At 44.0% G+C, this 17,410-nt stretch overlaps 1 protein-coding gene across 1 annotated transcript in view; it reads left to right on the top strand.

Annotated features, from left to right (window-relative positions):
* Positions 1–17,410, top strand: part of LOC119402268 (uncharacterized) — a 66,854-nt gene continuing 49,444 nt past the window's right edge. The window contains exons 1-3 of the mRNA XM_049418563.1: positions 1–171; positions 13,797–13,883; positions 15,867–16,048. Coding sequence (XP_049274520.1) covers positions 13,805–13,883; positions 15,867–16,048 — 261 coding nt within the window. The 5' untranslated portion in view covers positions 1–171; positions 13,797–13,804. The remainder of the gene's footprint in view (positions 172–13,796; positions 13,884–15,866; positions 16,049–17,410) is intronic.

Here is a 17,410-nt window from a genome sequence, read left to right as displayed (position 1 = left end):
ACACTAACGTCGACATCTGCGGTGTTCCGCGAGGCCGATGCGGTCGGGAAGTCTGCGACTGCGAAGGCTTCGCGCGTGTCTACACAGAGGCGCACGGCGGTGCCAGCGCCGTGGCTCAAAGCGGCTGGTGCTGCTACTGCGGCCATCCGCCGGCCAATCACAGTCGCTTCGGTAAGCTTCCTCGATTGCCTGCTTTTACGGCGAAAGCTGTTATGCGATAACAACAGCCGATTTTGGTGGCGTAGTTGTCTGCCGCCGGTGTCCGTAACCACTATATCGTGCGAAATGAGAAAAATGCCAGGCCTGTGCGGAACACGCAGCACAGTCAAAGCGAAGAGACCGGCCTTTCTAGAGCCCGTTGTAAACTATCTTGGTGTACAAGTTCACTTGCGAGATACCTACTACGTCATAAATCATAATCCGCTTTTTCCATTTTCCTGTGCTGCCCTCTGCCGTTCTGGTAAGGGATGGGACAACCGGTATTGCCAGAAACAAAGCCTCCGAGAGCAAGAGGAGTTTCGCGACCTTGCCGCTAGGAGAAGGGCGCATACGCCGTAGCATTGTGCAAGAGGCGGGTTGGGAAGTACCTACTGTGCAATCATTCGTCATTCTGCGGAGAAGCGAGGTACCCGCTACACATCTGTAAGGCATTATGTACACTTTGTTGATGCTGTGGCTGAAGGTCGATGATGAAGAGTTATGGCTGAGTTATCATCGAAATGTTATGATACACAGTCTTGGCCAATCCCTCAGAGTGGGTATGTGCTATAGTCTTGAGGATAAACAAAGAAACAAAGCCCCTTTGTAATACAGTGTAATGTGTTACAATACATTGGACTCGTGTCTCCGAGCACGGAATATCTCCGTAGCCAGGTGTGCATGCCGTGTCGACATGTGTTTCAGATCACCAGCAAATGCATAGTCGACACGGCATGCGCACCTATCTAGGGAGAGAAGCCCACTTCAGAGGTGTTTGCTGCCAGGGCTGGGCAAAGATACATTGAAATTGTATCACGATACGGATTCAAGATATTCGGGCAATAAGTATTTGAGATACAGATAGAACATACTACCGCAATAATTGTATCTGATGCGATACTTAGCAATTGTATTTTAAGATACTTTGATACATTTGCAAATTTGTTATTATGGATCCATATAATATAGCAGCAAACGCCTATGCACGAAAATGTCTTCTTGAAAATTTCTGAACTCTGAGCAATTTTGTTTCATTTGAATGAAATGTATGTTAGTATCTGAAAAGTTTTGTCCTTCTTGCTTAAAGTCAGGGTGTTGGAACGAAAACCAAAAACGAAAAAAAAAGTCACAGTTTCGCCGCAAGGGCGAAGCAATGAATGCGATAGCAAGAAACTAATGCTATATGAAGTGAGGCTCGCCAATGGATACTCTCAGTTTGAACAGCGCTCCTGTTGCAAAGGCGGCCGAAGCAGCGAAGGAAACTAGCGTGCTTCAAGTGTCGAGCTGTGACACTTGATAGTTCGCGCCCATCTTCTGTTTGTTCGTTTAGCGGCGTCCCTTGAGCTCGAGTGGCTTTCGTACACTCCGTAACATGAGCGCGGACATCACGGTGAAAGCGTGAAACATCCCTCTTCCCCTCAGCACAAGAAAACCGCGCGAGCAGACAGCGGAAGGGCAAGGTTCTCCCTGCGCAAATATAAGAAGAAGCGAGCAAGCTCGCCGACGACTTTTAAATGCGCTTGTCGCGCTCCTAACGCCATCTCGCTGGTAATGAAGAAACGCTTATAAGCGCAGCCGTCTCTGAGTCCGTCCAGCGGTAAAGGGTGTGTATATAACGCTCGCCGTTACCTACGTGGAGGATCTGCGTTTCGTGGCGTAGTGGCTAGCGCCACTCGCTGCGGAGGAAGAGGTCCCCGGTTCGATTCCGTGCTTCGGAAGCATTTTTCTGAATTATTTTTCTTTGGGGCTTTTATATATATATACATACTTATACATATACGGTGCATGACGGCGGCGACGGTAAAATCCAGCCGAGACTGTCCATATAATTGCTATTGCAATAACAATATTTTTGAGCGGAACGGAAACGTAACCGAAACTTTATTTATTATTTTGTTCCGGAGTGAAACCGAAATTTTTTCAATCGTTTTTCGGTTCACGAGAAAACTTGGCAATCCCGAACTGAGGTCATGCAAGGTGAGCGATTATGCACATCTCAGAGTACAGTATTAGCACCTACCTCAGGCAGAATTCTAAAGGAAAGATATGTTGTAATTGTGCGAAAAAAGAAAACAGTGGCAACCAGATATGTTTATATTAACGCAAGTGGACTTTTGCGCGCCTGTCACGCAGGCCAGCGTGGAGAGGGTATAGTCGGCACCGAAGTTTGTTACAGCGAAAGCTGTTATGACATCAGAACAGCCGATTTTGGCACCATCCGCCGGTGTACGTAACCGCTATCGCGTGAAATAAGAAAAAAATGAAATGAGAAACAAATTTCTAGGATCCGAATGGATTTTAACACGCTCCCTGTGCGTGCCAGTCGAGTATCCCACCACAGTGCCACGCTGTTGCTTGTAACTTCTCCGCAAAAATAGTCTACACAGGCATCATGACAGCCAAGGAATCGTGTTAACATATGTTATATAGCGTGGCAGAAGAGCAAAATAGCAACCTGGCATCACACAATGCGAATTGCTCAAGGAGTCAGTCACTGAATGCTTTCAACCCGTTACAAAGGGCTCAGCCATAATTCTTCATTGTCATTAGCGACAGCATGAAGTGCACATAGTGCCTCACAGATGTGTAGCAGGTACTATGATTCTCCGAAGAATGAAGAAAAATGGCATAGTGGGTGCTTCACTACTAGAGAAAAATTATGATTTATGGCATAGTGGGTACTTTGCATGTGTACTTGTGTTATTTTCCCCAAGAAAGTATACAACGGGCTCTAGAAAGGCTGTTGTTCCAGCTTACGCTGTGACTGTGCTCAGGCGTGGCGAATTTTTTTTATTCAGATCAGCGGTCTCGCACAGAGAGTGCACTCACTGACGTGCTGCTTTTGAGATCGTGCTCACTCCCTTGACACAAAGCATTGAGCCCGCTAAAAAAAGTCGTAATTGACTTTTGAGAAAATAAATATTATGACTTTGAAGGGTATAGTACTGGTTTGTGCTAGTTGGTAGGAATTCGTTGTAGAGTTTCTTCCACTCCTCTGAAGAACGTAGAAAGAACATGTTTTACCTCTCCCACTGTCTTAATTAAGAGGAGGGCAAGTAACTATATCAAAAATCCCATGTTTTTATGAGTACTTTTAAGTTCAAATTTTTGCATTAAAAAAAAACGTTACGGAACGTTTTTTTTTTTCGTTTCGGAACAGAACGAAACTTTTTGCGGCTGAACGAAACCAAAACCGAAACGAAAAACATTTTGTTCCGACACCCTGCTTAAAGTACATTAGTTTCCTTTTGAAACAACTCATTGGGTTGTTTTAACTTTACAGGACAGCTCTTTATAAACTTTGCTGGCAGCAGTTCTTGCTTGTCATTCTTGTAATTGATGGAAGTTGCTGCTTAGCTTGGCAACCACCTAGCGGGTACCCATCTATTCATGGGAACTTCAATAAGACGCCTTTGAATGACGGTGCAAATACCAGATAAGAGGACAGGTGCATAACAGCAACAACATTGGTGGTGACCATAGGCGGAGAGTACGGGGGGGCTGGGGGGCTTGGGCCCCCCCTGGACTGCCTCATGGGGGGGCAGAGCCCCCCCCCCCTGCCGCCAGCCCAGGGTATTCTTTAAGAGATTTGCTTAGGTCCCCAGGTCGTCCTGTCTGGCAGCTATTTCACAGGAGGCTGCTTACGCCCGCTTCTTTTTCATTTGAGCCATTTAAAGTTCGGCACATGGGCCAGTGACAAGTCAAACGTTCAATGAAAAAGTGCCCCTCAAACGGATTTTTACGTGCAGAATATGTTGTGCTGATGAACAACTGAAGTGACGACTTAAGCTATGACAAATTAAAGAATTCATCGGCGATTACGATACTGCCTAATTCGCTGAGCGCAGCCTCGTGTTCGGACAACGCCAGCTGTGTTTGAAGTTTTGACTATCCGAAGTTGTAGCAATGTAACATTCGTTACATATTGCCACAGAAACTGCCAGCGCTCGAGTGCTACGCACACTATATACTCTGTGCATTGCAGCTGTCGCGAACCAAGTGAAACGCCCACAGCCCCGTTGCGACAAGCGAAGCCAGCCGCAGTGCACGTGCCAGCCCTGCATGCGCACGAGCTCCGATCGAGGGGCCAGCGCGCGCGACAGAGGAAGAAAGCGAGTTTAGAGGCCAGTATCTCGTGATATCGACAGACTCCGCGTTCGCTCTCTTTCGTCCTCGTTCGCGCTATCGGTTACGCCGCCGACGCCAACTGCGATGCCGCTCAACGCAGGAACGGACGCCAAAGAGCTGCGCTCTGATTGTCTTGAACCCCGTAGTGAATGGTTTTGAGAACACAAAAATGATACTGAGAATACAAAGCAATCCCGACACAGTCAGTCAGTGAATGCTTTTGCGCAAACGTACTCGCCAATAAAAAAACGGGTAATTTCTTGGTTGCCTACATATTGGTACCCTTCGACATGCCTGCTTATAAAAGTGCCGAGAAAAGATTGTACGCAGTTTTGATTTATCAGTAAAGGGTTTTACTAAAAGTTCGGTCACCAATGAGCAACTCCATTACTCGTCCAGATTCATAACCGCAGCTTCGCACAAGGTGTAGTGGTAGCAAATGGTATTTGCTACCATCTCAGAATTACTTTCGGCCATATTGAATTGAACTCACTGGCATATAATTAAAGCTTCCCGTGATAGCGCTAGCCTACTGTCTCCTGTGTGGCGCATGTTTTAACAAAGTAAAGCCTAACCCCACGCATTGCGTGAATCGATTTTACGCGACGCAGCCAACGAAAAAGGTCGCCTACGCGACCTTTTTCGCTTCGAGCCAGGAGTTACGGGGTGGATCGATGTCTTTGTGTAAATTGAAAAATAAATCTAGGGTCTTCCACTTACAGATCTTCATCATGATATTGCGGGCACCTAAGAGACTAAAGTTACATTAAATTCTTTAATTTGGAAGTAGGCCTTCTCCTCTCTCTTTCTCTCTCTCTATATATAATATATATAGAGAGAGAGAGATAGTGGGTCATATATATATATATATAAATATATATATATATATATATATATATATATATATAGGTAGAGTGAGAGAGAACTGTGGAAGAGCAAGTCGGGCCCCCGCCCCCTCCGGTAAAATGAAAACTCTCCGCCTATGGTGGTGACAACAACATTTTTGTGATACATCGCGTATGCGTAGAGGACATAAAGCTGCAGTGGCTTTTCATATTCTACTTATAATAATAATAATGTTTATTTGTCGTCAGTACAAAAAATAATGATGCAGGGAGTGGGAATAAATGTGACAATCCGCTTGACGAAGTTTCCACTATCGCACAGCTAGCGAGGCATATAATACAAATGCAGTTCTGTGCATACGTACAGTAACGTCGTTGTTCATTTAAACCAGCGTCAGAAAAAAGAACACGGAGCATTACCATTTGCTCCAAGAAAAAGAATAAAATTGTACATTTACATATATATCTATATATACAAGCCAACAAATGTGCAGTTACATACAAAAATACCCCTGTATATATACCCCGTACATATAAATTCAGTCATTCTACCACAGAAAAATAGAATGAAATATAAACTGCAGTAGGAGGATGCGAGTAAGAGTCGTTATTGATTTCTTTGTGCTTGAAATTTTTGTATTCCCAAGTTATTGATTTCCGGAAAACTAATACGTGCATCGATTAGCTGGTTTAATATCAATCGTAACTGGTAGTGGGGCATATGCCAACCATAGTAGGTGTGGGTAGCTGGTAAAATTCAATGTGTTTTGTGACTGTGTCAGTAATGAGATTCAAATAACCTTAACGAGGCAAGGCTGCATAAGGTGTCCTATTTTTTTTTAAACCCTGCTTTATACCTGTGTAGTAGCCTGCTGGGGTATACGATAAATATGTTAAGAATGTCAAACTGAACCAAAAGATCCCTTGTTGTATGTCCGTAAGGCTGGCATAAGGCATTCTTTGCTGATACACTCACCAACATGCAATCTTTTAACAATTTTTCTCCTGTGAGAGAACATGTGCTGCCCAGAAATGTCTCAGACATATTGTGTAGTTGCACAAAGCGTCACAGGACACCGCCGCTATTCGCGCTATTGCCACTTATAGCTGCAATTACAAGGTGATAATAGTGAAAAAAAATGCAAGGCCTAAAAAGAGAAAACAAATATTAATACAATATAAAGTCAGTTCCGCATCAAACATTCCCCCTGAGTAAGTACAGAAATACGATACAGATGGTTTCATCTTCTAGCAAACTGCGTGGCAGACGGGACACAAAGAAGGAATGAAAGAGACAGACGAGCGCAGACTCACAACTGATTTTGTTGTAAACGTAGTCGACCTATATATAGTGTCCAGCAAAAGACAACGTGTCACAGTCAAAGTTTATCAGCGTACCGCAACGCCACACCTAACCCCCCCCCCCCCAAAAAAAAAAAAAAAATTCCAGAAGGTGCATGTGCAAGGCCACGTAAGTCAACAGTAGCATGTAGAACTGAGATATGCGTACTCCTTATCCGACAGGCTTATAGAGGGTTCACTGACGCACCCTTCTTCCTTTCTTTTAATATGAAAAGCCTCTATTATTATTCGCCCTATGTATCTACTATCTCTAGATATTTCATTCGCATCTTGAAAAACAGGCTCGCAACAGCACTCCCTGCAATGCGCTGGCAAATGCAAACTTGGACTTTTGGATAGTGAACGCTCGTGTTCCCTTAATCTCATGTTAATGCACCTGCCGCTTTCACCGATATAAGACCTCCCGCAAGTCGACTATATATATATATATATATATATATATATATATATATATATATATATATATATATATATATATAGAGGTCTCTGCGCTCGTCTGTCTCTTTCGTTCCTTCTTTGTGTCCCATCTGCCGTGCAGTTTGCTAGAAGATGAAACCTTACCAACTCGCCCAGCTTTCGACGCTTGATACAGATGGTGCCTCTAGTAGCTATGACAATTAAGCATGAAGTATCATTAACATACCTGTTGAGGTGAGACAATAGAAAATTCAGCGTGTATGGAAAATTGCCTGAAACGCCTCGTTGGCACGCTCATGAAAAAAAAAAAACGGGGCATTCAGTAGGACAATGTTTCTCGAATCCACTTCCTAGCATCTTTAAGATGGCTCCTAATAATTTCCATTATGTCACAAACTCAGTTTGGCTATTTTACTAAGTGGTATAAGCAGAACGTTTTGTACTATGTACTCAAGGCACGCCCGCATAATTATATATTTGTTTTTAAAATTGCCTTGCCAACTTGTAAATGTGTAAACAGTAGTAGAAATAACGTAGACAGTTAAAGGTAAGAATAAAAGCAGAAAGATCATTTTGGTAACACGTTACAAAATACATATTGCAGGGACCAGACCGGAAAAACACAGTACGGAGACCTAGGCAATGTATGGGATGCAAAAAGACAACTAAGAAAGCACTTGTGCTGACAATTGAATTATGATTTCAAAAATTCTTTGAATAAGGATAGCAGGAAGAAAAAAATATGGTACACCACGATATCTTAGGTGAATATTTGTTCTATTAGATCTAGCATCAGTACTGTTGGTGCTGTAGTCATTAGAATCTTATTTACATATGTTAATGTTGTCGCATGTAGGTCAAACTTACATTCACCTGATTATGCAAATTGCTGATATGCGAAGGCCACGAGATGCAAAGCAGCCCTACTCTTCCATGCTTCAGATTTCGTAACTAAGCACCACGCGAGAGAATCTTCAATGACGACACTATAGCGGCATCAGAATTTGTGCGATAGTCGCTTGTGCGCATTGGAGTACATGGCGCGGGACTGTGGCAAAGAGCAAGTGTTACGGCACTGACACAACTATACAGAAAAATCGAGAAAACAAAAGGTACATGGGCTGGGTGTGGACATCCGCGCACTTGTTTTTGTCAAGACCATGCAAGCTCTGCCACTTTACTCTACTCTAACAACAGGCATGCGCAGACCTCATTTCCTGCCCTTACTGGAGAGCTCTGGTGGAAACATAAAATTATGTCACTGCTCTTAGTTTCATTCAGGTGGCTTAGTGGCAACAGTACAAACTTGAGGAGCGGACTTCAGCCAGCGATTATTGCTTTGCACGGTTCTGTTATGATAGCAGTATCTTGTATCTTAAAATACCCATATGCATTCGAAATACAGATACTGATACACATCTTGCGAGACTTATTGCGATACAGATACAAGGTACCCAAAGAGTATCTGAGATACAAGTATCTTTGATACTGCCCAGCACTGTTTGCTGCGCGGTAAATGCGCAGCCAAAACTGCATCACCGCAGGGCCGAGGCGGTGTTTCATAGTGCAGAGGACAAATCGACGAAGCCGGTGATAAGTAAAGTTGCCGACGGGCAAGATGGCTGTGTGTGTGTGTTCCTTCTCAAGTGTTTCATCTTTTTGCACTGGTAAATCTGTCTTAATTTACTGAACATCTTCACGGGGCAAGAGTGATTCTTTTAGTATCGTGGAATGTGTAATTTACTCATTCATGTGAAATTAATTTTCTCGTTAATGCCTCATTAAGGAACCAACAACTGATTAGAGTGTGTGACTAGATCCTGGTGGAAATGAAAAGACCATGAGTTATAGTGACAGATTCAAGCATCCTTTTTGTGGTTTTGAGTATTATATTTTTAAATTGCATTTAACAGTCACAAAAACCCGTATGTCGCACAGCCTAGCGAAAGAGCTTTGAGTGGCATTATGGAGTCATTTCGTTTGCTGAACATAGTCTGATGCTTTTATGCACACCATAATTAGTGCTCAAGATTAGAGTATGTATGTTATTGTCTATCACCGATCTATTCTCCTTATGAGTCAAAGGAGTCGACGCTAAGGAGTGGCACTGCCTTCACGGCAACTGTTGGAACATGTCGAGTCACGGCGTGCGCATACGGAGTGTACGCATGCGCAGCAAAGTGCAGCACACAAACTTGAACCACTGTCGCGCTCACCTCCCACTATTTGTGGCGTGTGTTGTGTGTAGGACTTCACGGTCACGGCAGACTGAAAAATTCCGATTATAATGGTTCCATGGTGTTTTCAGTGTTACCGTTCAGTGATTGAACGAAACAAGGGCAATTGATTATGGGCTCGTTTTCTTTGTTATGTACAACCTAATAGAACCAACAAACAATGAAGCCAAGGAAAGCACAGGGGCACTATTTGTAGTATTTAAATGTAATGTAGTAATTATGATATATATGTGAAGAAGATAAAGTAGACGAAGAGACAACTTGCTGCTGCTACAGACCGAACCTACGGTCTTCGGATAATGCGTCTGATGCTCTACCAATTGAGCTACAGCAGCAGTAGTCCTCCCGTCCACTACATCCTTCAGGTAACGGGATGTGTTATCCAAAGTCTGTAGGTTCGGTCCCTACCCGTGGTAAGTTGTCTTTTCGTCCACTTTAATTTGTTTACTACGTTACATTAAAATACTACAAATAATGCCCCTGTACTTTCCCCGGCTTCATTGTCTCTTGGTTTCAGTAGGTTGTCCATTAGGTGATTAGACACTCTGACCGGTAAGGTTTTCGTTGCTCTAAAGAAAACAGGGACAGCTGAACCCCTCAATACTGAAAGCCCTCAAGAACGAAATTCTCACGGCAACAAAGAAATCTGGTGTCCCCAGCAAACATCCATAGAGTTCAATGCATTTGCCCCCTCTCGACAGCAAAGAGATCTTAGAAGGCACTCTCGCAATAACGAAAGTTTCAGGTAGTGATCCGCAACATTTTTTTCAATCCATGAGCTATTTGGGAACACAGAAGTTCGAAAATTGCAGCACCACTCATTCGACAGGTCGGGCACATACGTTTCCGCCAACAAGCATCGGTGCGACCATTGCTGTTTACATTCGGTCGGATGATGATGATAGCAACAAGACTTTTATTGCGATAGCAATTATATGGACAGTCTCGGCTGGTTTTTGCCGTCCCCGTCGCAGCCGTCGTGCACCGTATATGTGTAAGTATGTATATATATATATATATAAAAGTCCCAAAGAAAAATAATTCAGAAAAAATACTTCCGAAGCGCAGAATCGAACCCGCAACCTCTCGCTCCGCAGCGCTTGGCACTAACCAGTACGCCACAAAGAGCAGATCCTTCAGGTCATAGAGTTTCATACAATAACCTAAAGAGGAAACTGGCGCTGCGATCGTTCAACCACCATGGGAATGATGGGAAGTACAGGCTTCGGATTGGACAGCGTTAGCTAGCGAACTGTTTATGGATCTTTTTCTACAGTTTCAGTTTCATTCTTCGCGAGGCGTTGATAGTGGGGTGCATTTCACAGCACTCAAGGAGCGCCTTTGTTATTCAGAGAGGCTGAAGACCGCTAGATCTCTTGATTTGCTGCAACGTTGCAGCTTTACAGGTTGTATATGACAGTTTTAGGAAAGTGTCTTGCATTCACTGCTGCGCATAGATGTAGCATCCCATGCAAGTGCAGGAAATTGCATGGAGTTCACGTTTTTATATAAGCGTGTCTTGCCAAAACTCGTTCCAATCGGCTGCAACGTGACAGCGAAGCTAAGTAGATGCACCGTCACGCTCCTCTGACTTGTCTTCACAAAAAACGAGAGATGCGTTGGGGGCAGGCCACTTGGACAGACGCACCTGGCATCACAGTAGACGATACGTTAAGTGTTTCTTGCTCAATACAGTACTGTTATTTCCATAAATAGATAATGCGTACTTTCGAGGGAAAAACAAGCGTGTGTGTTTTGAAGTGTTGCAAAAAAATTCATTATTTGGTGATGCCAAATTTGGAACACAATTGCAGAGCAATGCATACCCTGGTGGTTGAATTTGTCCAGGTTTCAGTTCCATCTCACGGTCACGCGAACTTTTTGCAATAAGTTTTACATACAAAAGAATGAAGCAAGTTTTAATTGGAAATAACTTCATATCGCTTTGTTTTACACTCGGCAAACAAGTGTCTCGAATCTGAAGAACCTAATCCACCCGAAGCAAATCCGAAGCCTGTACTTCCCATCATTCTCATGGTGGTTGAAGCGCCGCTCAAGGAGCCCGCATAGACACTAGCGCCAGATTCAACTCTAGGTATTATAGTAAGAAACTCTATGCTTCAGGTAGCTAACGACGAGCGTTATATACACACCCTTTACCGCTGGCAGGACTCAGAGGTGGCAGGCGCTTAAAAGTGTTTCTTCATTACCAGCGAGATGGCGTGAGGAGCGCAGCGGGCGCATTTAAAAGTCGTCAGCCAGCTCACTCGCTTCCTGTAATATTTGTGCAGGGAGAACCTTGCCCTTCCGCTGTCTGCTCGCGTGGTATACTCGCGGACAACTTTTCTTGGCAATGAAGGGAAAGATACGGGGGCGGAGCGTCTGCACATGTACTGCTACGCGAAGTAGTCCTGTTTGGTGCGCGTCTCGTAACGCCATGGAAAGTGATGGCTAGCGTTGCATTTCGACGCAAACGCTGCTTAGCGTCTAACGTACGGGTAAAAAGCACGACTTTCTCACACACGCAAAAATGCAAAGTGACAACGTGTAAAGTAAAAGAAATGCAGATATCTCGTTTGTGTGCGCTGCGCGTTCCGTCACAAAAAGCTACATGTAGAAAATGAAGGAGCATTTTACATATCTCACGCGAAAATACGGACGCAATTGTGGGACTACATTCATTAGCGGTAGGATACGTGCATTGTGGCTCTGTAACGTTCGCTTTATTGCCAAGAAAAGTTGTCCGCGAGTATAGTTGCTGCCGTTGGGCAGATGTTTATGCAGCGTAGCAGCGCGTCCATCACGGGTCACTTCTCTTGCTATAGCATTCATTGCTTCGCCCTTGCGGCGAAACTGTGACTTTTTACAGCGACAGCTGTTATGAGATCATTTCACCGGCCGTTTTTGGCGCCGTAGTTGTCCGCCGCCGCCGCCGGTGTCCGTAACCAGTATCGCTCGAAATAAGAAAAAAAACCAAATAAGAAAAAAATTCCAGGATGGAACGATGTTCGAACCTGGGCCCTCTGCGTGGGAGCCCAGTATTCAACCTCTGAGCCATGCCGGTGCTTGTAACTGCTTTGCAAAAAGGTCCTATACAGGCTTCATGTCGGGAAGGAACCACATTAGCATACGCAATATAGCATGGTAGAAGAGTAAAATAAGCACCAAGCGTCGCACAACGCGAATTCTGTAACCAGGCGTCACACAATGCGAATCGCGCAACGATTAGGTTGTTGATTGCTGCCAACCCATTACAAAGGACTCTGTCATAATTCTTCATCGTCATCAGGCACAGCATCAACAAAGTGCGCATAATGCCTTACATGCGTTTAGCAGGTACCACGGCTCTCCGTAGAATGACGAAAAATGGCACAGTGCCTGCTGCCCTACTTCTCAAAAATTACAATAATTTATAGCGTAGTGGGTTCCTCGCAAGTGCACTTGTATTGGTTGCCAAGGAAGCCCATAAGCGCATGATGCATTTCCTCGGGGTCTCAGTAAAATTACAATGATTTAGAGCGTAGTGGGTTCCTCGCAAGTGCACTTGTATTGGATGCCAAGGAAGCCCATAAGCCCATGAGCCATTTCCTCGGGGTCTCAGTAAAGTTCTTCGCCCCCCCCCCCCCCGTGTCTCTCCCACGTCAACGTATGTTATACAGCATGACGGGAGAGGGAAATAGCGACCGGGCGTCACCCAATGCAAATTACATAACTGGTGGGCCGTTTAAAGCTTCCAATTCATTACAAAGGGCTGAGTCATAATTCTTCATTGTCATCAGTCGTCGCTTCAACAAAGTGCACATAATGCCTAACAGACGTGTAGCTGGTGCCTCGCTTAGTAGGTGCTTCCCAACTTCAGAAAAATTGTGATTGATGGTGTAGTGGGTACCTTTCTAGTGTACTTGTATTGTAGCCCCAAGAGAGCTTACAACGGGCTCTAGAAACGCCGCTCTTCCAGCTTTCGCTGTGACTGTGCTGCGTTTTCAGCGCAGGCCTGGCGTTTTTTTTTTCTCTCTGAGAACATTTTTTTGTTAATGCCTCTGTTAGCAAAAAAGTGCTCTCCTCATCAGCACATGACGTCGGCACACAATGTTTTAAGATGGTACTAACACCGAGGAGAGTCATGTCATGCCAACAGACATTCTGTAGACTGCCTAATTGCTTGCTGTTTCACGTCTCTCCGTATGCATACTGAGATCTCCTGCGCTTTGCTTATGTGCATTGTTGTTCCGGCTTTCAGAAAGATGCCTCCTCCTATAATACGGGCAAATTTTAGGCACTTCATGAGAAATCTAGGATCATCATCGCCAGAGCTGCGAAAGGCAGAAAAAAGGCGGACATTGCAGCCCTTGCAGCTGTCTGCAATTCTCAAATGGAAATACAGCCCAATTTTGGTTGTGTGAAGTAATTAGTGCGCGTATTTTCCCATTTTCACGGCAACGGGATTCTCACGAGAATGAATAATCGCTTCCCCGGTGATTTCGTTTTTGAAGGGTCCGACTGTAGCACGAAAATTGGTTGTCGGTCCCTTGAAAAAGTTCACTCCAATGATTTCCTTACCAGAGTTTAATCCGTGTGTGGTTGTTGCTTTCTTTCCTCATTAATCCAGACAGAAACATGTTTGGCCGCCAAGAAATCTTCTCGGTCAGCTGGCATGGTGCCCGGCCACCACTGCTTGATCTGCCCACACGTCGTGGTAAGTACCAGCTTAATCCCGATTTCCTTGAAGTAGCTGAGGCTAATACTTGTGTCACACAGGTACTCCTGTCAATAGACATCGAAATGCCACAACTCTATTGGCTTGATGGAGTTGTAGCGCTGCTACACGGCACTTCTAAACGCCCGTTGAGTGGTTCAGGCATTTCTTGCGAGAACTGTGTGGCACTGCAGATCTTTATTTTTGTTGTCATGTTACCGAAAGTTAAATATCAGTTCACTTAAAAGCAAAAATACGTCTGTAGTTTTTGTTTAAACATTTCAAATAAATTATTCATACGCAGTTATGCATACCTATTTAGTTTTCAAATTGTCAAGGAGCGAAATTGTGGCGAGCGAGGCACGGCAAGACAATGGAGACAAGCACATTGCTGTTGGTGAGAGTACGTGCAGTTTGCACATTTCGAGTCACAAAAGTGCTTCATCAAATAATTCGTAGTTCTAAAATGCAGCAAACTCTCAGTAAATGGAAATCTCTTAAACAGAACTGATGCTTAAACGGAGCAACGGCATCTAATATAATTGGTTTCACACTTGGATTCTGCACCCCTGTTCATCTCTCAGTAAACGAAACTCCTGTTAAATGGGATACATTTTCCTGGTCCCTTCAGGTTCCATTTAACGAGAGTCTACTGTAGCATACCAGTTAGATGTTTTTTTCGAATAATGAGTACGAGCACACTGTGAACCAGAGGGCACGCTCGCAATGTTTCCACTTCCGTTGCTCAGTGGCTATCGGGTTTGATAGAGTTGTGGGGCGCTCTGTAGTGATGCAGTACTATCGATACTATCGATAGCTGAGTGACTATCGAACTATCAATGGTAAATACTATCGATAGCGCTCTCGATAGTAAATTCGATGGTACTATCAATAGCATAAAATCAACAGCGTGAACTCATTTCAGAATAAACTTGGTTCCCTGCACGCGTGGTACATAGTGGAGCTGGAGGAGCAGACTGAAGGGCAAGAAAGTTGACATGCTTGTGTTCTTCACCAGAGTGACACACGAACATAAATTAAAACTGCTCAGCCTTAGCGGAAAGGAAGTCGCTACGTGTGGTGCAGCTGTGCAGCTTCAAATTTATATTGCATGTTATGTCTTCAAAATAAAAAAAAAATATTGAGAACTAAGTTGGTAATTGTAAGGTGTAACTGGTTGCTTTTGGATATGAATTTATTGATGGACATATTCCTCCATTTTCACTGCAGAAATAATTTATTTCTCTCACCAAATATTGCCCATAAATTAAGCGAAGCTGATAGTAGGCTATCGCAAATATTTTGGCAATATGGCCGGTTAGCAACAGGATCATTATTCACACTATCGATAGTATTGTCATGTGGTTCTGACGGTGAAGAATGATGAATGGGCAAGACTGGGAAATATGGAGCTCTTTATTTGGGCGAACTGTGCCCAGAAAATCAAAACTCAAGATACAAGCGATACACGCTGTGCACTGATAGTGGCGAGAACAGTCGTTGGCCGTCGAGTAATCTGATCAATGGTGGAACGCGTTGTCTTTTGTACGTCAGTCATTGAACCTTCCAGTGTTATTGCTGGTGCTTGCGCAAGATCTCGAATAAACTTGACTATTCGCATCCGGCACGTAACCTTAACAGAATGATCTCAAAGAATCGTGAAGCGTCTCAAACATTACATCGTGGTCTGCGTCAAGCGTTACTAACAGTCTTTGTGGGTGAAACCCGAAGACATCAAAACAAAGCGATAAACATGCGTGGCAGTAATAGCGCTAGTACTATAAAGATGGTGCTATCAATAGTCGATTTACCGATAGTTGTGCATCACCAGTGCTCTGTTGACTCGACGGCCTTCGAAACGTCCTGTGTGGCAGCTTGTGCTTGACCTCTGAGTCGGTAGACTGTCGGTTGGAAGGCCTTCCAAACGCCAGTGTGATACGGGTATAAGGCACTTAGTGACTGCTTTCTTTCCATGTTTTTCAGAGTTGAACAGAATATCGCAAGAAGCACAGCCCACGATGCATGAAGTCATTGTGCTTGAACCTGATGCGGAGATGCACGAGACTGCCACTCCCGATAATGAAACGACTGAAGGGATGACGCAGCCTGCTGAAAAGGGACAGTTGGATCGGGATGCGGGGCAGAAGAGAAAGCGCAGTGACGAGGTAGGCAATGGGATTAATTTCATAGGCGGCTTCTGGGGCTGAATGTTCCTAAGCATCTCAGGCTATGGGAGGCACCTTAAAGGGACACTAAAGAGCAAAACGATTTTTCTCGCATTAGTAAAGTAGTCTTCCATGATACCAAGAACACCACGCTTGCTGCGAGAAGACGCTTAACTTAATAAGCAAGAAAACGCGCAAAAAGAAAATACAGGTGGCGACGCCACCTTGGAATTCCCGCACCATTTGCCTTGACGTCACATATTTTTGACAGCGCCTGCTTGGGCCTACGTAGTTCCTAATCGGTTAAATCGAAGTACATTGTCTTCTGAGGGGGCCAGAGACTTGACATAACGAGTTTGTGGAAATTTCGTCGAGCCAGTGGCGCCAAAATACGTTAAATGCTCTTTGAAACCTTTTACGTCACGAATTACAAAGTTCGGTGTGAAATTTAAAAATGAAACTTTGAACTTGGTTTTCTCCTCTAATAATAAACCTACGGTGGTGAAATAAACTACGCAAGAGTTCTCCGAGCACACTTTATCAATCTAAATCAATTCATTGTTTCTCTTTAGTGTCCCTTTAATAGAGGGCTCCAGATAACTTCAACCGTCTGGTGTTGTTTGAAGTGATGCTCAACTAAAAAGAGAAAAAAAAATATGAAAACATTGAGATTCCACTCTGAAGACAATAAGCAAAGTTTATTTCGCAATTTTTTAAGAGCCGGCTATACCTTTGAAGGAGTGTCAGTGCGCTGGGCAGCACATCGACGGCTGTGACGTCAGTTGTCCCCGTGGTGGGTGCAGGGTGCATGTTTTCCTCTCCTGCTACTTCCCTTTCTCTACGTCTTCTTTTTTATTTATTTATTTATTTATTTAAAAACACCTTAGAGGCCTCCGTTCAGGCATTGTGTAAGGGGGGCAGTACAAAAAAGTGGACTTCCGTAGCATTACACAACATAACACAAACTTCATAGCTCAAAGCCCGTGACATAACACGAAGTTCATGAACAGCGGTCATGTAGCACATCACATAAGAAGAGCAGTACAAAATAATTAATTAGTTCATCAGCAATGGTAACAAAAAAATAAAAAAACAACAACACTAGCAAATATGAAACATACAATAAGGAAACATTCATCTAGTCAAGCACAATTGTAATCTTACAGTACTAGGGTTAAATAGAAAAAAACATGGCTGGTCCCTCTGTCATAGGAATCGGTATAACACGAAAGTGAAACGTGTCTTCACAGACATAGTTGAGCGTTTGTTGCGCATTCTTTCGCCCCAAGGGCGAAAGAATGAATGCTACAGCAACAAATTGTAATGTCACGCAAAGAACGGCAAGCAGCTCGAAACTTGCAA

This window comes from Rhipicephalus sanguineus, chromosome 8 (assembly GCF_013339695.2).
Source record: "Rhipicephalus sanguineus isolate Rsan-2018 chromosome 8, BIME_Rsan_1.4, whole genome shotgun sequence".
Taxonomy (NCBI): Eukaryota; Metazoa; Arthropoda; class Arachnida; order Ixodida; family Ixodidae; genus Rhipicephalus; species Rhipicephalus sanguineus.
The sequence above is the reverse complement of the archived record's forward strand: the minus strand, read 5'-3'. Positions and strand labels throughout refer to the sequence as shown.